This window comes from Lynx rufus, unplaced genomic scaffold (genome assembly GCF_022079265.1).
Source record: "Lynx rufus isolate CCGP_SWC_20201006 ecotype Redwood Valley unplaced genomic scaffold, mLynRuf1.p SCAF_1, whole genome shotgun sequence".
Classification (NCBI taxonomy): Eukaryota; Metazoa; Chordata; class Mammalia; order Carnivora; family Felidae; genus Lynx; species Lynx rufus.
The window spans coordinates 517,787-539,818 of NW_025814823.1; the positions used below are offsets into that span (position 1 = coordinate 517,787).

Genomic DNA, 22,032 nt, shown 5'->3' on the forward strand with positions numbered 1-22,032 from the left:
GAAGATGCAATAGAAAGCATCTGTAGCAGAGCAGAACACATGGAAGAGAAAATAAGTGACTTGGAGGACAGGAATATAGAAATAACAACAGAAGAGGCATAGGAACTAAGATGAAGAAAGAGTGAGGAAAGCCAACAAGAGCTATGAGATTCCACCAGAGAGCCAAATATTGGAAGAATTGGGGTTCCACAAGAAGAGAAGGGACAGAGAGTTTATTTAAAGAAATCATAGCTGAGGAGCGCCTGGGTGGCTCAGTTGGTTAAGCATCCAATCTTGGCTCAGGTCATGATCTCATTGTTTGTGAGTTCAAACCCCACATCAGGCTCTGTACTTACAGGTCAGAGCCTGGAGCCTGCTTCAGATTCTGAGTCTCCCTGTCTCTGTGGCCCTCCCCAACTTGTGCTTGCTCACTCTCTCTCTCTCTCTCTCTCAGAAATAATAAATGAATAAATTTTAAAAAATAGAATACAGAAATAATAGCTGAGAACCTGTCAAACATGGGCAAGGACTTGAACAAACAAGTCCATGAAACTAATAGGACACCCTATTACCTTAATGCAAGACCTTCTCCAAGATACATTATAATGAAACTGTCAAAAATTAATCACAAAGAAGAATCTTAAAGGCAGCCAGGAGAAGAAAAAAAAAAAAAAAAGGTAACATACACCCCCCCCCCAAAAAAAAAAACCCCAAGACAAACCAAATGAGGCTACCAGTGGATTTCTCAGCAGAAACTCTACAGGCCTGGAGACAGTGGAATGACATATTCAAAGTGATGAAAGATAAAAATTGCCAGCCAAGAATATTATATGCAGGAAAATTATCCTTCAGATATGAAGGAGAAATAAAGGCTGTCTCAGATAAACAAAAGCAGAGGGAGTTTAATCACCTGCTGTGCAAGAAATGCTGAAAACAACTCTTCAAGCTGAAACAAAAAGATGCTAATCAGCATCATGAAAACATGTAAAAGCAAACAACACAATGGTAAAGATGAAAAGTTTATAATCAGGGGCGTCCGACTTCAGCTCAGGTCATGATCTCAGAGTTCGTGGGTTCGAGCCCCACATCGGGCTCTGTGCTGACAGCTCAGAGCCTGGAGCCTGCTTCCGATTCTGTGCCTCCCTCTCTCCCTCTGCCCCTCCCCTGCTCATGCTCTGTCTCTCTGCCTCTCAAAAATAAAGAAACGTAATAAAAAAATTAAAAAAAAAAGAAAGAAAAATTTATAATCAAATACAGAAAACTCCAAATCTACAATAAGATGGTATATTAACCACTTAACTATAGTATAAAGGTTAAAGGAAAAGAACATTAAATAACTATCACTCAGTGGTGAAAAGCTAAAAGTTTTTCTTTGGAGATTAGGAAAAAGACAAAGATGCCTACTTTTACCACTTTTATTCAACATAAAATTGGAAGTCCTAGCCACAGCCATTAGGCAAGAAAAATAAAAAGCATCCAAATTTATCCAATTTGAATTAGAAGCAAAAGTTTCACTATTTGCAGATGACGTACTAAATATAGAAAACCCTAAAGACTCAACCAAAAAATCTATTAGAATAAATGTTGTTGTAAAGTTATAGGATACAAAAATTAACAAAGAAACCAGCTGAATTTCTATGCACTAATAACAAGCTATCAGAAAGAGAAATTTAAGAAAACAATTCCATGTTACATCAACAAGAATAAAATATCTAGGAATAAATTTATCCAAGGAGGTGAAAGACCTATAGTCTGAAAACTGTAAGACTGATAAAAGAAATTGAAGATGACACAAATAAAAGGAAAGATACATTATACTTCCGGGAAGAATTAAAATGTTCATACTACCCAAAGCAATCTACAGATTCAGTGCAATCCCCATCAAAATACCAAAGACATTTTTCACAAAACAAAGAATGCTAAAATTTGTATAGAACCACAAAAGACCCCAAATAGCCAAAGCAATCCTAAGAAAAAAGAACAAAGCTGGAGGCATCACAATTGCTGGTTTCAAACTATACTGCTAAACTAGAGTAATTAAAACAGTATGGTACTGGCATAAAAAAGGACACACAGACCCATGGAATAGAACAGAAAGCCCAGAATTAAACCCTCACATATACAATCAGTTAATATTCAACAAAGGAGCCAAGAACACTCAACGAGGAAAGATAGTCTCTTCAACCAATGATGTGAAAACCGAACACATGCAGAAAAGTAAAATTGGATCTCTTTTTAGACCATTCATAAAATTAATTTGAAATGGATTAAAGACTTAAACATAAAACCTGATACCATAAAACTTCTAGAGGAGAACACGGAAGTAATCCCTTGACATTGGTCTTGGCAATGATTTCTTGGATATGACATCATAAGCACAAGCAACAAAAGCAAAAATCAACAAATCAAAAATCAAAAGCTTCTGCACAACAAAAGAAACAATTGACAAAATGAAAAGGCAACACACAGAATGGGAGAAAACTTTTGCAGAGTTAATATCCAAAATACAGAAAAACTCATATAACTCAACAACAAAATAATGTAACTGAAAAATGGGCAAAGGAATTAAATAAGCATTTTTCCAAAGAAGACGTACAACAGTACATGAAAAGATGTTCAACTTCACTAATCATCTAGGAACTGCAAATCAAAACCACAAGATATCACTTCACACTTGCCAGAAAAGCTATCATCAAGAAGACAAGACGTAACAAGTATTAGCAAGGATGTGGAGAAAAGGAAATCCTTATGCACTGTTGGTGGGCATATAAACTGGTTCATCCACTATGGAAGTTCCTCAAAAAAATAAAAATAGATCTACCATATGATCCAGCAATGCCACTTCTGAGTACATACTCAAAGGAAATAAAAACAGGATATTGAAGCCTATGTTTACTGCAGCATTACTCACAATAGCCAAGATATGGAAACAACCTAAGTGCCCCTCAATGTATGAATAAAGATGTGATATAGATACACAACAGAATATTATTTTGCCATGAGAAAGAAAGATATACTGCTATTTGCAATAACATGGATGGACCTTAGGGACATTATGCTAAGTGAGGTAAGTCAGACAGAGACAGACAAATATTGTATGATATCACTTACAAGTGGAATCTAAAGAAGCCAAACTTGTAAAACAAGAGTGAAACCACGGTTACCAGGGAGGGGGAGTTTGGTGGATAGGGGAGATGTTGTTTAAAGGTACAAACTTGCAACAAGTAGTAAATAAGTCCTAGAACAGTATAGTGAATATAGGTAATATTGTATTATAATGAACAATTTGGCTAAGAAACTAGATCTTAAACTCTTCAACCATCAAAAAGATATAATAACTAGGTGTGCCTGGGTGGCTCAGTCGGTTAAGCGTCCAACTTCGGCTCAGGTCATGATCTCATGGTTGGTGGGTTCTAGCCCCACATCAGGCTCTTTGCTGACAGCTCAGGGCCTAAAGCCTGCTATGGATTCTGTGTCTCCCTCTCTCTCTGCCCCTCCCCTGCTCACGCTCTCTCATAAATAAATGAACGTTAAAAAACTTTTTTTAAAGATATAATTATGTGATATGATAGAGGTATTAATTATCACTACACTGGCAATCATAATATATAAATACATATATCAACATTATTATATACCTTAAATTTATACAATGTTGTAGGTCAAATACATTTTCAATTAAAAAAAGGAAAACAGTTTTAGCTCACCAAAAGATATCATAAAGAGTAAAAAGGCAGGCCACAGACTGGAAGAAGATATTTGCAATGTGTGTAACTCTTAAATGATTACAACGGAGGGAGGGGAAATCCCCCCACAAACCAATAACGAAAAAGACAACACCACAGAATGAGTAAAAGACCTGATCAATTTTTCTCATAGAGGGAATCTAAATAGGTAATAAACATAGGCAATGGTATTTAACATATTTAGTAATCCCAGTAATGCAAATCAAAACTATGATGAGATAGTTTTCATCCATACCAGACTGGCAAAAATTGAAGTCTAACAATACCAAGTATCAACAAGGTGTGGAGCAGTGCAAGCACTTACATTACTTTGCTGGTTAGGCAGTAAAATCATTTTGGAAAATGTCTTGGCAAAATCTATGAGTGTTAAAGATATTCTTACTGATTACCCAGTAATTGCAGTATGTGCCCTAGAGAAATGAATGTAACCAGAGACGTTTACGAATGTTCACAGCATCATTGTTTAACATCCCAAACTTAAAAAAAATTTGACCATCAACAGGTTAATTTTAATATATTCATAAACATTCAAACTGCCTTGCAGGAAAATTAGTGAACTAGAGTTGCAGATCAACATGACTCTCAAAAACAATGTGCAATAAAAGACAACAGAATACGTATTATACAGCATAACTATTCAGAAAGTTCAAAAAGCATTTTTGTAGGACTGCACTTATAAGAGTAGAAACTACACAGATAGGGAATGTAATATGATCATGGAGGTGAGAGCTCTGGGGTGCTGTTACTCTCTTTATCTTGCTGGTATTTATCCAAGTATTTCCTTTACAACCATCAAGCTGCATATGTTACATCCACTTTTATAAATTCAATTCATGAAAATAATTTCTAAAAATTCCTGGTAAATTAAAAATCTAGTTGTGAAAACAAAAGTTAATGAGAGAAAATATATATTTGTGACCTAAGGATTGAGAAGGATTTCTTAAAGTCATAAAAAAAGATGGATAAATTCCATATTAAAAGGAAAAACATGTATATAAAAAACACAAACCGAAAGCTAAACCCAGACTGGGAAAAGATTGTGGCAGTGTTTGTAACTGAGAAAGGATTGGTACGCAGAATAACTTCAATAAAGAGAAGCCACTCCCTAAAAAGTTTTAAATGGGCAAAAGAAATGAACAGGCAATAAACAAAAGAGGAAACCCAAATGTCCATTAAATACACAAAAAGATGCTCACATGACCTTACCAGGAATCAGAGAAATGCATATTAAAATTACACTAACCCACCATTTCATGCCCATCTGAGTGGCCACAGTCTTAAAGTCCAACCAGGTCAAGGGTTGGTAGGCACAAAAAGCATACTCTGCTGACAGCAAAAAAAACTGGCAAAGCCACTTTGCAGAGCAAAGGGAAAATCTCCTCCAGTAGCACAAACCTGGTATGACCCAGCATCCTACTCTTGATATGTATCCTGGAGAAACTCACATGACAGATATTTTCTTCAGCCTTATTCATTCTATTGACACACTGGGGGAAAACATGAAGTCCATCAACAGGAAAACTCAATTGTGCAAATATACATGGAATCTGTATAGCTATTAAAATCAACAAACTAGAGTTTTATATGTATTAATGTGGGTATCAAAATATTGAGAGAAAAAAGCAAATTGTAGAGGGATACATAGAAACAATACTATATTGATTTATGGACATAATGTAGTAAAAGAATGAAAAACAAGCAAAGGAATGTTGTCAGGGTGGAAGTAAGTTGGGGAGAATACATAGGGGCTTCAATGATATTTTACAATGTTTTACTTCTTATATTAGGTGTAAATTCTCTATTCTTTAAATTCCTAATATATTTTGTAAAAATATCATGCAACTTCTTACCTTGTGTCGGCAAATGGTTTTTCTTGTATTTTTCTACCTGGGTTCCTGAAGAAATCTGACTCTTTTGTAATCGAACTGATGAATTCTATAGTATGAGATAATTTTGAATATAAAATTAGTGCTTGTCTACATATTAGTACAATGAATGAAACTAAAACTCAGCTTGCAAGGAGAATGGCTTACGTTTGTTTATGTTGTTTTCATTTATCATCACTACAGGTCAGAGTGAACAAGCTATTATTTATGAATGTACTATACACACACACACACAGACACACACACCACCTTTGGAAAAACAGATGGCCCTGAACAACACTGTGGGGGTTAGGGGCACTGATCCCCGAAGCAGTTGAAAATCCATGTACAACTTTGGACTACCTCAAAATGTGACTACTAATAGCCTACTGTTGACGAGAAGCCTTACTAACAGTATAAACACATTAGCACATATTTTTATGTCATATGTATTATACACCATATTCTTTTTTTTTTTAAGTAGGCACCACACCCAGTGTGGAGCCCAGTGCAGGGCTTGAACTCAACCCTGAGATTAAGAGTCAGACGCTTAACTGAGTGAGCCACCCATGTGCCCTATGTATTGTATTCTTACAATAAAGTTAGCTAGAGAAAAGAAAATGTTATTAAGAAAGTCATACACTCAGGGGCACCTGAGTGGCTCAGTCGGTTGAGCCTTCGACTTCGGCTCAGGTAATGATCTCCTGGTTCATGAGTTGAAGCCCCACGTCAGGCTCGCAGGTGTCAAGGCAGTTGTCCCCCTCTCTCTCTGTCCCACCCCTGCTTGCACTCTCTCAAAAATATATAAAATGTTTAAAATAAATAAAACTTTTTTTAAATTTAAAAAATGAAAAAAAATTGTACGGAAGAGAAAATATATTTACAGTGCTGTACCGTATTTATTGAAAAACTGTGTGCAAGTGGACCCACACAGCTCAAACCCATGTTGCTCAAGGGTCAACTGTATATTCATTCTTCAAGTGAGGGCATAACAGACAACATAAAATGAAAGTCTTCTGTAACTGTTGCCAGATTAGCCAGAGAAGAGGGCAGTTAGTTACTCCTCAACATCAGCAAAACCCCCTTATCTCTACCTCTCCTGTGAACACTTCCCAACCATCTTGCTCCACTTTGAGCCCTAGCTCCTTACTAAGATGGCTCACCACTGCCTCCTTCTAGGGATGGAAATTTCTCACCCTCAGAATTTGCACCCCTAGGTTTAGAGGCAGGGTACAGGTAGGTCTTCCTTGCTCCCCATCACTGATTCCAACCAAATCTCTCTCCTGCCTAACCACCCCTGTCCTAGTTCTGTGTCTCATGTCCACAACTCACCCAACACGTACTCACCTTGCCAGGAGATAACTCCACTGCCTTAGCTTCAGTTTCCCAACCTACTCTATCCTCCCTCAGCCATGGACACCAATGGACAAACTCTACAACTGGTCATTATCAATATGTGCAATTACCAATAACTGCAAACATCTCATTTTCAAAGCCTTTGAATCCAGAATGTGGGGAATTCTACAAAATAATTACCCTGGTCTACTGAAAAAGCCAATGCCATTTAATAAAATGCTATAGTATTCAGGGGTAAGATGCCACGATTTCTGCAATTAGCTTCACATGGTACAGCAAAACACATACACACAAGTGGTTAAATATTAACAGTGATTGAATCTAGGTGACTCTTCAGGTGGTCATCCTATTGTTCTTTCAAATGTCTCTATTTGGGGAAGCTGTTATAATAAAACGTTTGGGGAGGTGGGGAGAACCCCACTTTCTTCAGACTGCTATATCTAGCTCATTCCTCTAACACCCTAACTCCATCAACTGTACAGGGTCCTACAATTCATTAATCCATGTAGATTTTCTATGTCCCTCAAAACCTTATGGTCTTATGCAGCTTAAACCAAGTTTCATCGCAGTGACTCTGGTTGCATATACTGTTGCCTCCATGCCCTCACTCACTTTGTGGTATTCACCTGGATAACCACACCTCTTCTAAAATATAACTCTCCACCACCTTACAACCAAAATGCTGAACAAGAAAATAATGCAAACTCTCACCTGAAGTATATGATCTCTAACCTACATAGGCTCCCAAAGCAGTCCAGGAACCAGACTACACTTCCCTAGTTCCTTTGCCTTTCACTCTCCTTCTCTCATCTCCCCAAACCTCCTACATCTTCACTCTCAGCTGACGACCAAGCTTTCACTTCACTGACAATACTAACATTAGGAGGGAGCTTCCTACCAACAGGTACCACACATTGAGCCTGGGTTCCACACCTTCAACCTTCTGCTACCAGGCACATGCTGTCCATGCTCCTGGCCAAGGCCAGACCCTCCCTTCATTCCCTAAATCCCCCCTTCTCTCATTTATGAACATTGCTCCAACAATTTCTTCCCACCTTCTCCTGCATCGGCATTTTCCTCTTTACTGAATCAATTCTGTCAATACAGAAACACTTGTTACTTTTCCCATTAAAACAAACAAAACAAAAACAAAAACAAAACAACCTTTCCTACAGCCACTACCCCTTCTCTTTCCATTCACTGCAAAATCTCTCCAGAAAGTTCTTATTCTCTGTCTGAAACTTCTCATTCTCTCTTATCTAGTCAGGCTTTTACTTTCAACACATTCCTACGTGGTAAATCCAATGACCAATTTTCAGCCCTCATCTAACTTAGCAGCAACCTTTGACATCGCTGGCCACTCTCTCCTCTGGGAAGTACTTTCTTTACTTGGCTCTCAGGACACCACACTGGCTTCCTTAACTCCATCCTCTGGTTGTCAATTTTCCTCCCCCCATCTTCTCACACTCTGGCTCAGTACGTGGATCTCTTTACTACCCACACTTTTAGCTTTGGTGAACTCCGCCAGCCCAAAGCTTTACCACACATCCTGATGACCCCTAAACTTTTAGCTCCAATCTGACCTTCTCCTGCTATGTACATAACTTCCCAGACAATATCTCAACCTGAGGGCTAATAGGCATTTCAAATTTACCCACCTAAACCTGAGATCCTAATATCCACGCTCCCAAGAAATACATGCTCTTTTCTTGTGGTCTCTTACAATAAACGGAAACTCTATTATGCCAAATCACTACACTACACTTGGAAGCCATTTTTTTTAAAGTTTATTTATTTTTGAGAGAGAAAGAGACCGCATGAGCGGGTGAGGGGCAGAGAGAGAGAAAGAGAATCCTAAGCAGGCTTTGCATTGTCAGCAGAGAGCCTGATGCAGGGTTAGAACTCACGAAACTGTGAGATCATGACCTGAGCCAAAACCAAAAGTCGGATGCTGAACCAACTGAGCCACCCAGGAACCCTACTGGAAGCCATTCTTGACTCCTTCCTTGCTGTCACATCCAATATCCAGCTTATCAACAAATCCTATACACTTCTCAGCCCTCCACTGCTGCTCTTCCAGTCTAAAGCCCCTCTCATCTGTGGTGTGAATAACAGTAACAATCTCCTAACTGGCATTCCCAATCATGCCTATAACCTTCTCCTCCCCATTCAGTCTACAGTCAACAGCAGACAGAGTGACCTTACTAAAATAAAGGATCAGGCCCCCTCTTCAACCATAGCCCTCCATAGCTCCACTTCTCACTCAGAGGAAACACCCAAGGGCTTACAGGAATCAACTAAGGCCTAATGAACTCTGTCCCACCTCCCTCTATCACATCTCTGATCACATCCCCTACCATTCTCCCCACTTCCTCTGCTCCAGCTCTATAAATTTGAGGGCTCAAATATTTAATATCTCCCTGACTTGACGAAACTGGCTCCAAACCTACCACGGATCCATCTTTTCTTGTGGCAGTCACACACGGACCCATCCTTATGTTGCTCTCTGTAGCTTCTGCTTTCTTCCAGGCGTCTAATCGGAATCTTTCCATCACTTTTATTTCTTCCCTGAGGTCTGTGTTCTCTCTGACCAACATTTCTATTTGGCTTCTAAGACGGCCATGTGTGCTTGACCATTTTGCTTCCTTTCTTTTCAAATCTTCCTGTAAATCTGCTATCTGCTGTTTCAAAGCCTCTCAAAACAAAACAACAACAACAAAAAATTACTAGAATAACGCAACAGAAGAAAAGAGATACATCATCAAAACATAAGTGCTGCGTAGCACAGGCAGCAGAAAAGGGAAGGCTTGGTCAATCACATTTCAAAAACATCAAGTTTTTCATGAAAAGGGAAAGGAGTTCAGGGTAAAGACTCACTCATACCATCAACAAAACTGATTCCAGAAGAAGGCAGGCACTACTAAGGAGTTCACTGCAATAACACTGCCATGAGGTAATAAAGGTCTACACTAAGCTATTAATTGAAATAGAAAGAAAGACAAATGGGAGATTATCTGGTAAAGAAAAAATTAACAGGAATCATGACTAATTGAATGAAGAGCTGAGGTAAAGGGATGAATAAAACATTCAAAGTCAAAACCACCAGCCCTGAAAGCAGATTCTGTTTCAGATTCATTAGAAGAAATGGGTTTTAAGAAACTGATCTGTTTCAGATGGACTAAATGACATTTGTGAAGAAACTCCTAGAAATGTCTAGAAGCAATTTGCAACTGTACAAATAAAAATCAAGACCAATGTCAAAACTAAGGAAAAATTCATCACCTACATGGCTTATGTGGGTGCATGATATGGGGAGTGCCTGAAAGCTGAGGCAAGGAGCATGAGCAGAAGCAAGATCTCCTTGCCCACCACCTGAGAACTCACCTGAAGGCAGTGAGGAGCCCTAAGGAGCTCATTAATACGCATGAAATAAAAAAGTACATGGCAGCAAATGAAAATGAAAACATGACAGTCCAAAACCTTTGGGATGCAGCAATGGCAGTCCTAAGAGAAAAGTATATTGCAATCCAGGCCTACCTCAAGAAGCAAGAAAAGTCTCAAATACATGACCTAACCCTACACCTAAAGGATCTAGAAAAGGAGCAGCAAATAAAGTCTAAAGCCAGCAGAAGATGGGAAATAATAAAGAATAGAGCAGAAATAAATGATATTAAAACAACAAAACCCAGCAGAACAGATCAATGAAACTAAGAGCTGGTTCTTTGAAAGAATTAATAAAATTGATAAACCCCTAGGCAGACTTATCAAAAGGAAAAGAGAAAGGACCAAAACAAATAAAATCATGAATGAAACAGATCACAAACAACACCACAGAAATACAGACAACTGTAAGAGAATATTATGAAAAATTATATGCCAAAAACTGGGCAATCTAGAAGAAATGGACAAATTCCTAGAAACATACAAACTACCAAAACTGAAACAGGAAGAAATAGAAAATGTGAGCAGACCTATAACCAGCAAAGAAATTGAAACAGTAATCAAAAATCTCCTAACAAACAAGAGTAGTCCTGGGCCACATGGCTTCCCAAGGGAATTCTACCAGACATTTAAAGAAAAGTTAATATATATTCTCGTCAAACTGTTCCACAAAACAGAAATGGAAGGAAAACTTCTAAACTCAATCTATGAGGCCAGCATTACCTGATTCCAAAACCAGACCAAGACCGCACTAAAAAGGAGAATTACAGGCCAACATCCCTGATGAATCTGGATGTAAAAATTCTCAACTAGATATTAGCAAATCTAATCCAACAGTACATTAAAAGAATTATTCACCACGATGAAGTGGCATTTATTCCTGGGCTGTAGGGGTGGTTCAGTATTCACAAATCCATCACCATGATACACCACATTAATAAAAGAAAAGTACAAGAGCCATATGATCCTCTCAATTGATGCACAAAAAGCATTTGACAGAATAAAGGACCCATTCTTAACAAAAACACTCAACAAAGTAGGAATAGAGGGAACATACCTCAAAATCATAAAGGCCATATACGAAAGACCCACAGCTAATATCCTCCTCAATGGGGAAAAACTGAGAGCTTTGCCTCTACAGTCAGGAACAAGACGGGGATGTCCACTCTCACCATTTCTATTTAAACACAGTACTGGAAGTCTTAGTCTCAGCAATCAAACAACGAAAAGAAACAAAAGGCATCCAAATCAACAAGGAAGAAGTCAAACAATCATTATTCGCAGACAACATGTTACTCTATGTAGAAAACCCGAAATACTCCACCAAAAAATTGCCAGAACGAATACATGAATTCTGCAAAGTAACAGGATATAAAAATCAACATACAGAAATCTGTTGCCTTTTTATACACCAATAATGAAGGAGAAGAAAAAGAAATCAAGGAAGCGATCCCATTTGCAATAGCACCAAAAACTGTAAGATACCTAAGAATAAACCTAATCAAAGATTTGAAAACTACAGAACACTTATGAAAGAAGTTAAAGACAACACAAAGAAGTGGAAGAACATTCCATCCTCATGGATTGGAATAACAAACATTGTTAAAATGTCTATACTACCCAAAGCAACCTACACATTCAATGCAACCCCTATCAAAATACTACCAGAATTTTTCACAGAACTAGAACAAATAATCCTAAAATTTGTATGGAGATACAAAAGACCCCAAATAGCCAAAGCAATCCTGAAAAAGAAAAGCAAAGTGGGAGGCATCACAATTCTGGACTTCAAGCTGTATTACAAAGCTGTAGTCATCAAGACAGTATGGTACTGGCACAAAAACAGACATATAGATCAATGGAACAGAATAGAGAACCCAGAAATGGACCCCCAAACGTATGGCCAACTAATCTTTGAGAAAGCAGGACAGAATATCCAATGGAAAAAAAACAACAAACAGTGCTGGGAAAATTGGACAGTAATATACAGAAGAAAACTTTTTGGCTTTTCAAAAATAAATAAATAGTTAAGAGTTTGCAAGTATTAATAACTGGGGGAAAAGAGGCCCGAAAGCTATGAGAAACATCAAAGACAAGCTAACTAAAACAGATTTTTACTACAAGACCAGAAAGTCAAACCAGTAAGTGAAAGAGAAACGTTAACTATTAGAGAAAAACATACAAATGTAGTGCTGGGAAAGATTGGTGAGCAAGTGCTCTACCCAAAGGAAGAGTGCAAGATTTACAGTTAGTACAGAGGGCTTCAATTCATATAAATGAACAGAATTAACAGCATTTGGTATGTGGGACATTAAACAGGTCAATGCAACATGACACTGGTGAATTTCCAACTCTTGGCTTATTAATTCACCGATGCCGTTATTGTAGTCTTTTTTTTTTTTTTTTTTTTTGGAAGACTTTGGTAAGAAAACAACTGATATATTTCACTCTAAAAGCCAAAACTACAAAAAATGTTCTTCATGTAGTATCTCAGATTATTTGTTGAGTCAATGAATGATCAATAAATTGATACCCAATTTCTCTTTGACACATCATATAACTCTGAGATCCTTACTAGACTGTCATCCTTACTAACTTATATAAGTATAACGTAAAGAACTGGCATACCTGTATTTCTTCACGTTCTTTTTTATCTGGAAAAGTTCTTGCAACTGTAGTATACTTTTCAAAAACTTTCCGTTCCTTTTGTAGCTTCCTCATTTCCTCCTTTTTAAACTCTTCTATCCGAGTCAATTCTTTTGCTTTCTGTTGTTCAAAGTCTGTAATTTCTCTCCTAAAATGACCAAACCGTGTTATCATCTAAAGGGACCATCTTAATGGAGTAATCCACATGTGGTACAAAACGGAACACCAGGGACAGCCTAGGAATGTAGGAACTGCTGGTCTTAGTGAATCCATCTTCCATCCATCGTACTGAAACAGCTGTCAATTAATTCCATGAAGCATTCCCCCAATAAATATTCATTGAGCATTTGCTATGAATCAAGCACTACCCTAGGTACTGGAGAAACCACAGTGAAAAAAAACAAACATCCTTATTCCCATGAAGCTTCTCATTCTAATGGGGGAGACATAATAATAAACGAGATAAAATATATGGCACATTAGAAAAGTGTTAAGGGGAAAAATAATGCAAGGAAAGAGTGTAGGAAATAGCAAGGAGACTGAAATTATGGATGGGGTCATCTTGCTGAGATAATATTTGAAGTAAAATCTGAAGGGACCGAGAGAACAGCCACGATGATATATAGACAAAACAGCTCGGGAAGAGGAAACACCACAGGCAAAAAGCCCAGAGGTAGGAATATGCCTGATGTGTTCAAAGATCAGCTAGGAGGCCAGGGTAGCTAAAACAGAGCGAACAAGAGACAGAACAGCAGGAAAAAGTGTCAAAAAACAAACAAAACAGAGGGCCCAGATGAATTCAGGTCTTATAGACCAGTGTGGGGACTTTGGTGTTTAGCTTAGGAGAATGCCGATCAGAGAAACTGTCATAACCCAGGTTCGTTCTGAGGCTCTGTTAAGAACATATGGAGAGTGACGCCGGCCAGATAGTGGAATAGGACGTCCCCAGCTCACATCTCCCTACACAAACAACAATCTGACAGCCAACCACAGATAAAACTGCTTTTGTGAGAGCTCTAGGATCCAGGTAGGAGGTTGAGAAACCCCAGTGAAGCCTAAGGCTGAGGACAGCCACTTTGAGAAGACAGTCCCATGGCCCAGTGGCAGGCTTACCAAACGTGGTCCTAGCTACAGGCCTAAACAGCCCAGTCTGTCTGGAGGCTCGGCTCCAGCCCCATCTGCCAAAGGACCCAGGAGGAGCCACACCCAACTGTGTCCCTGGTAACAGGCCCACAGACCTCAGTCGTGACTATAAAATCAGAAACAGTCCTGTAACCTGGCTCCGGCCCTGCTCTGTTGTGGTACTGGAGTCAGTCCTGCTCACCCAGGGACCCAGCAGGAGGACTGAGGAGCCTAGCAGGAAGCTGCTCAAAACCTGTAGGAGCCACACCCATTCTCACTCCTGGTAACAGACCCACTGTCTGCACACTCAACAGTGGACCTGAAAGCAGCCTCATGATGTAGCTTCAGCCCTGCTGGACTCTGGTCCTAGAGCAGTCCTGTGCAACTGAGGATCTGGTAGGAACCACATCCGTCATGTCCCTGTTCACAGACCTGCCAATTAAGGACACTGTGGACTCGGCAGTAGGCACTGCCTACTACAACCCCACTCGATTATGATCCTGGAGGCAGACCATCAGTCCAGGCATCCAGCAAGAGAAGGTCTTTACCTGCCAAAACTGGTCTGTTAAGACAAAAAGAGCTTTTTGGCCTTTCAAATGCAAAAATGTCAACACAAGAATTAGGCAAATGTGACACCACCAAAGGAAACTAGTAAATTAATAAGGCTCCAGTAACCAATCCCAAAGAAATGCAGATCTAGGAACTGACAAAGAATTCAAAATAATTGTTTAAAGAGTAAACTACAAGAGAACACAGATAAGGGCACCTGGGTGGCTCAGTGGGTTGAGCGTCTGACTTCGGGCTCAGGTCAGGATCTCATGGTTCGTGAGTTCAAGCCCCACGTCGGGCTCTGTGCTGACAGCTCAGAACCTGGAGCTTGCTTTGGATTCTGTGTCTCCCTCTCTCTCTGCCCCTCCCCCACTCGTGCCATGTCTTTCTTTCAAAAATAAACATTAAAAAATAATTTTTTTAACAAAAAAAAAAAAGAGAACACAGATAAACAACTCCACAAAATCAGGAAAATAATACCTGGGGAAAAAAAACAAACAACAAGTTCAACAAAGAGACAGAAATCGTTAAAAAAAACCCAAAACTATAGTTACTTAAAACTAAATAAATAAATAAAATAAATAAATAAATAAAACTGGCTGGCTCAGTCAGAAGACCATGTAACTCTTGATCTCAGGGTCACGAGTTCAAGCCCCACAGGGGATGTAGAGATTACTTAAAAATAAATAAAATAAATAATACAAAAACAGAAATTCTGGAGCTAAAGAATACATGAATAAAGTGTAAAATACAATAGAGAACTTCAACAGCAGACTTAAGCAGAAGAAAGAATCTGTGAACTCAAAAACAGATAATTTGAGGTTAGCCAGTCAGAGGAGAAAAAAGAAAAATAATGAAAAAGAGTGAAGAAAGCCCATGGGATCTATGGAGCACTACAAAAGAACCAATATGCTCATTATGGAAGTCTCAGAAAGAAAAAACAAGCAAAATCAACAACCCCTTAGAAGACTAAGAAAGACAGAAGACTCGAATAAAATCATAAATGAAAGAGGACATGTTGCAATAGATGCCCCAGAAATAAAAAGGATCACATTATGAACAATTATATCCCCAAATCTGGATAATCTAGAAGAAACAGACAAATTCCTAGAAACATACAACCTACAAAACTGAATCTAGAAGAAACAGAAAGGCTGAAGAGACCCATAATAAGGAGATTGAATCAGAAATCAAAAACCTCCCAAGAAAGAAAAGTTCAGGACCAGATGGCTTCCCAGGTAAATTCCTGCAAACATTCAAAAAATACTTAATACCAATCCTTCCTGAACTTCTTCCAAAAAAAGGGAAGAAACACTGCCAAACTCATTTTAATTATGAGGGTAGTATCACTTGGATGCCAAAGTCAGACAGTGACACCACAAGAAAACTACAGGCCAATATCCCTGATGAATATAAGATGTAAAAATCCTCAATAAACACTAGCAAACCAAATCCAACAGCACACTAAAAGGATTTACACCATGACCTAGTGGGATTCATCCCTGGAACATAAGGCTGGCTCAACATATCAAATCAATTAATGTGATGCAAACTGGTGCAGCCGCTGTATAAAAGTTTGGAAGTTCTTCAAAAAATTAAGTATAGAATTACCATATGATCTAGCAATTCCAACCCTGGGTATATACCCCAAAGAACTAAAAACAGAGACCTGAACAGATATTTGTACACCAATGTTAGTAGCATTATTCACAATAATCAAAAGGTAGAAACAACCCAAATGTTTAGCTGTGAGCCAAGAAATGCCAAGGATTGCCAGCAACACACTTCTCCTACCCCACCCCTCCCCGTCGGCCCTCACCTTCCCCAAGAAGATACTCTCCTCCAATACAAAGGAGATACTCTCCTCCACCTCCAAAAAGAAGAACGGCTTCTCCCCCTCCCCCTCCTAAACAAAGGGCATTGCCATCTCCACCACCAAAGTGTGGGTTCTCCCATTCTCCACTTACCAAACAAAGAACCTCCCCAGTCACCAAGAGACATTCACATTCATTAATATCAAAGCATAGGAAAGGGTCTTCCCCAAGCCGATCTACCCAGGAGCCCCAGTTACCACAACCAAACAGCATTCACCCTCACAATGGCTTCGGGGTCCTCAGACCTCAAGTCCTCCACCTGTTCGAAGAGGAGCATCATCAATCACCCCAAAGTAGGCAGTCCCGATGTCCAAGTACTAGGCCCATCAGGAGAGTCTCCAGGACTCCGAAACCCAAAAACACAAAACAGGCTGCCTCACCAAGCCCTCAGTCTGTAAGGAGGGTTTCATCCTCCCAATCTGTCTCAGGATCTCCTGAGCCAACAATTAAAAAGCCCCCACCAACTCAGTCTCCTGTCCAGTCTCAGTCACCCTTTACCAACTGGTCACCAGTGGTACCAGTCAAAAAGGCTAAAAGCCCAACACCAAGCCCATCTCTGGCGAGGAACTCAGACCCAGAAAGAGGTGGGAAGAAAAAGAAAAAGAAGGACAAGAAACACAAGGAGGATAAGAAGCACAAGAAGCACAAAAAACACAAGAAGGAAAAGGCCGTGGATGCACCTGCTGTGGCTGCTGTACCCCTGCAGCCATTGCTGCTCCCACAACCACATCAGCACAGCCGGAACCAGAGGCAGAGCCTGAGCCTAAGGAGACCAAAAGCGAGCCTGAAGACAATCTCGACGACTGAGAAAAGCACTTGAGTGAAAAGGCACTGAGGTCGATGTGGAAGGCTCAAGGGTCCCCACAGTCTTAGGTGGGAATGTGTGCTATGATGTACATTTTATTTGGTCTGTACACAATTCAATTTCAAAATTGCTAAAATGTGTTTGAGCTTTAGACTATAACATTTGTTGTAATAATTGCTAGGTTGAAGTTCACCATGTAAAAAAAAAAAAGGGCACGGATTTGCATTGCAAACCAAAGGTGTCCACAGTGTATTAGTGACATTCTTTCATTGACAGCTGACATAAATTCATTTCAAGTGAAATATTTTAAGCCAAAAAAAAAAATCCCCTTTTAAAAAAAAGGAGGGTTTCAATATTGTGGGCATTCTTACAGTTTCTTTAAAGGCCTTGGTTATTCCTAGAGGTTTTCCTTTCTTTTTTTTTTTTTTTTTTTTCCTTATTTTTTCTCATTTGAGTCTTAGCACCCATTTAAGTTATGATGCTTGTAAACGTTGTAAACGTTGCAAGGACCACAAAGTACCAGAGACATCACTACAAGCATAAAACCTACAGTTAACACAATGACTCTAAAACCGTATCTTTCAATAATAACACTGAATGTAAATGGACTAAATGATCCAATCAAAAGACACAGGATATCAGAATGGATAAAAAAACAAGAACCATCTATTTGCTGTCTACAAAAGACTCATTTTAGACATGAGAACACCTTCAGATTGAAAATGAAGGGATGGAAAACTATCTGTCATGCTATTGGAAGTAAAAGAAAGCTGGAGTAGCCATACTTATATCAGACAAACTAGACGTTAAATTAAAGGCAGTTAACAAGAGACGAAGAAGGCATTATATAGTAATTACAGGGTCGATCCATCAAGAGCTAACAATTATAAATGTCTATGCACCGAATTCACAGGCACCCAAATATATAAAAGAACTAATCACAAACATAAGCAATCTTATTGGTAGGAATGTGGTAATTGCAGGGGACTTTAATACTCCACTTACAGAAATGGATAGATCATCTAGACAGAGAATCAGTAAAGAAACAAGGGCCCTGAATGATACACTGGACAGGATGGACTTGACAGATACATTTAGAACTTTTCATCCTGCAGCAGCAGAATATACTTTCTTCTCGAGTGCACATGGAACATTCTCCAACATAGATCACATACTGGGTCACAAAACAACCCTCAATAAATATAAAAGAATTGAGATCATACCATGCACACTTTCAGATCACAATGTTATGAAACTTGAAATCAACTACAGGAAAAAGTTTGGAAAACCTCCAAATGCATGGAGGTTAAAGAACATCCTACTAAAGAATGAATGGGTCAACTAGGCAATTAAAGAAGAAATTAAAAAATATATGGAAATAAATGAAAATGAAAATACAACAATCCAAACGCTTAGGGATGCAGCAAAGGAATTCCTAAGAGGAAAATACATTGCAATACAGGCCTATCTCAAGAAAAAAAAAAAAAAATCCCAAATACAAAATCTAATAGCACACCTAAAAGAACTAGAAGCAGAGCAGCAAAGAAACTCCAAAGCCAGCAGAAGAAGAGAAATAATAAAGATCAGAGCAGAAATAAACAATATAGACTCTAAGAAACCAGTAGAACAGATCAATGAAACCAAGAATTGGTTTATTGAAAAAATAAACAAAATTGATAAACCTCTAGCCAGGCTTCTCAAAAAGAAAAGAGAGAGGACCCAAACAGATAAAATCATGAATGAAAGTGGATTTATGACAACCAATCCCTCAGAAATACAAGTAATTACCATGAAATACTATGGAAAATCATATGCCAACAAACTGGACAACCTGGAAGAAATGGACAAATTCCTAAACACCCACACACTACCAAAACTCAAATGGGAAGAAATAGAAAACTTGAACAGACCCATTACTAGTGAAGGATTAAATCAGTTATCAAAAAATCTCCCAATAAATAAGAGTCCTGGACCAGATGGCTTCCCTGCAAAATTCCACTAGACATTTAAAGCAGAGTTAGTACCTATCCTTCTCAAGCTGTTCCAAAAAACAGAAATGGAAGGAAAACTTCCGGACTCATGCTACGAAGCCAGCATTACTTGATTCCCAAACCACACAGAGACCCAACAAAATAGGAGAACTACAGCCGAATATCCCTGATGAACATGGATGCAAAAATTCTCAACAAGATACTAGCAAATCGAATTCAACAGCATATAAAAAGAATTATTCACCATGATCAAGTGGGATTCATTCCTGGGCTGCAAGCCTGGTTCAATATTCACAAATCAATCAATGTGATACATCACAGTAATAAAAGAAAAGATAACAACCATATGATCCTGTCAATAGATACAGAAAATGCATTAGACAAAATACAGCATCCTTTCTTAATAAAAACCCTCAAAAGTCGGAATAGAAGGAACATACCTCAGCATCATAAAAGCCATTTATGAAAAGCCCACAGCTAATATCATCCTCAATGGGGAAAAACTGAGAGATTTCCCCCTGAGATCAGGAACACAACATGGATATCCACTCTCACCACTGTTGTTTAACATAGTGTTAGAAGTACTAGCATCAGCAATCAGACAACAAAATGAAATAAAAGGCATCCAAATTGGCAAAGAAGTCAAACTTTCACTTTTCACAGACAACATGATACTCTACATGGAAAAACCCAACAGACTGCACCAAAAGTCTGCTAGAACTGATACATGAATTCAACAAAGTCACAGGTTACAAAATCAATGTACAGGAATTGGTTGCATTTTTATACACCAATAATGAAGCAACAGAAAGACAAATAAAGAAACTGGTCCCATTTACAACTACACCAAGAACCATAAAATACCTAGCAATAAACCTAACCAAAGATGCAAAAGATCTGTATACTAAAAACTATAGAAACTTTATGAAGGAAATTGAAGAAGACACAAAAAATGGAAAAACATTCCATGCTCAGAATATTGTTAAAATGTCAATACTACCCAAAGCAATCTACACATTCAATGCAATCCCAATCAAAATTGCATAGGCATTCTTCTCAAAGCTAGAATAAGCAATCCTAAAATTTGTATGGAACCACAAAAGACCTCAAATAGCCAAAGTAATATTGAAAAAGAAAACCAAAGTGGGAGACATCACAATCCCAGACTTGCCTCTACAAAGCTGTAATCATCAAGACACAACAGACACATAGACAATGGAATAGAATAGAGAACTCAGAATTGGACCCACAAATGTATGGCCAACTAATCTTTGACAAAGCAGGAAAGAGCATCCAATGGAAAAAAGAAAATCTCTTTAGCAAATGGTGCTGGGAGAACCAGATAGCAACATGCAGAAGAATGAAACTAGACCACTTTCTTATACCATACACAAAAATAAACTCAGAATGGATGAAAGACCTGAATATGAGACAGGAAACCATCAAAACCCTAGAGGAGAAAGCAGGAAAAAACCTGTCTGACCTCAGCCACAGCAATTTCTTACTCAACACATCTCCAAAGGCAAGGGAATTAAAAGCAAAAATGAACTATTGGGACCTCATTAAGATAAAGAGCTTTTGCACTGCAAAGAAAACAATCAACAAAACTAAAAGGCAACCAAAGGAATGGGAAAAGATATTTCCAAATGACATATCGGACAAAGGGCTAGAATCCAAAATCTATAAAGAACTCACCAAACTCCACACACGAAAAACAATAATCCAGTGAAGAAATGGGCAGAAGACATGAATAGATACTTTTCCAAAGACATCCAGGTGGCCAACAGACACATTAAAAGATGCTCAAGGTCACTCATCACCAGGGAAATACAAATCAGAGCCACACTGAGATACCACCTCACACCATCAGAGTGGCTAAAATGAACAAATCAGGAGACTATAGATTCTGGCAAGCATGTGGAGAAACAGGAACCCTCTTGCACTGTTGGTGGGAATACAAACTGGTGCAGCCACTCTGGAAAACAGTGTGGAAGTTCCTCCAAATATTAAAAATAGAACTACCCTACGACCCAGCAATAGCACTGCTAGGAATCTACCCAATGGATACAGGAATGCTGATGCATAGGGGCACACGCACCCCAATGTTTATAGAAACGCTTTCAACAATAGCAAAATTATGAAAAGACCCTAAATGTCCATCAACTGATGAATGGATAAAGAAGATGTGGTTTACATATACAATGAAATACTACTTGGCAATGAGAAAGAATGAACTCTGGCCATTTGCAGCAACGTGGATGGAACTGGAAGGTATTATGCTAAGTGAAATACGTCAGTCAGAGAAAGACAGATACCATATGTTTTCACTCATGTAGAACTTGAGAAATTTAACAGAAGACCCTAGGGGAAGGGAAGGGGAAAAAATAGTTACAGAGAGGGAAGCAGGCAAACCATAAGAGACTCTTAAATACAGAGAACAAACTGAGGGTGGATGGAGGGTGGGGGAAAGGGGAAAGTGGGTGATGGGCATTGAGGAGGGCACTTGGGATGAGCACTGGGTGTTGTATGTAAGCCAATTTGACAATAAATTATATTAAATAAATTTTAAAAAAGAAAAGAAAAGAAAAGAAAGCATAGTTCCACTGGATGCCTTGACTTCAGACTTCTGGCCTCCAGAACCATGAAAAAATAAATTCC

The 22,032-nt window shown here is 38.7% G+C and overlaps 1 protein-coding gene across 1 annotated transcript in view; it reads right to left on the reverse strand.

Moving 5' to 3' along the window:
* CENPJ (centromere protein J) overlaps positions 1–22,032 on the reverse strand; it is a 48,611-nt gene that overhangs the window by 10,405 nt on the left and 16,174 nt on the right. Inside the window, exons 8-10 of the mRNA XM_047077379.1 lie at positions 13,016–13,181; positions 9,397–9,639; positions 5,576–5,660 (exon numbers count right to left, since the gene is read on the reverse strand). Of these exons, the coding sequence (XP_046933335.1) occupies positions 5,576–5,660; positions 9,397–9,639; positions 13,016–13,181 (494 nt within the window). The remainder of the gene's footprint in view (positions 1–5,575; positions 5,661–9,396; positions 9,640–13,015; positions 13,182–22,032) is intronic.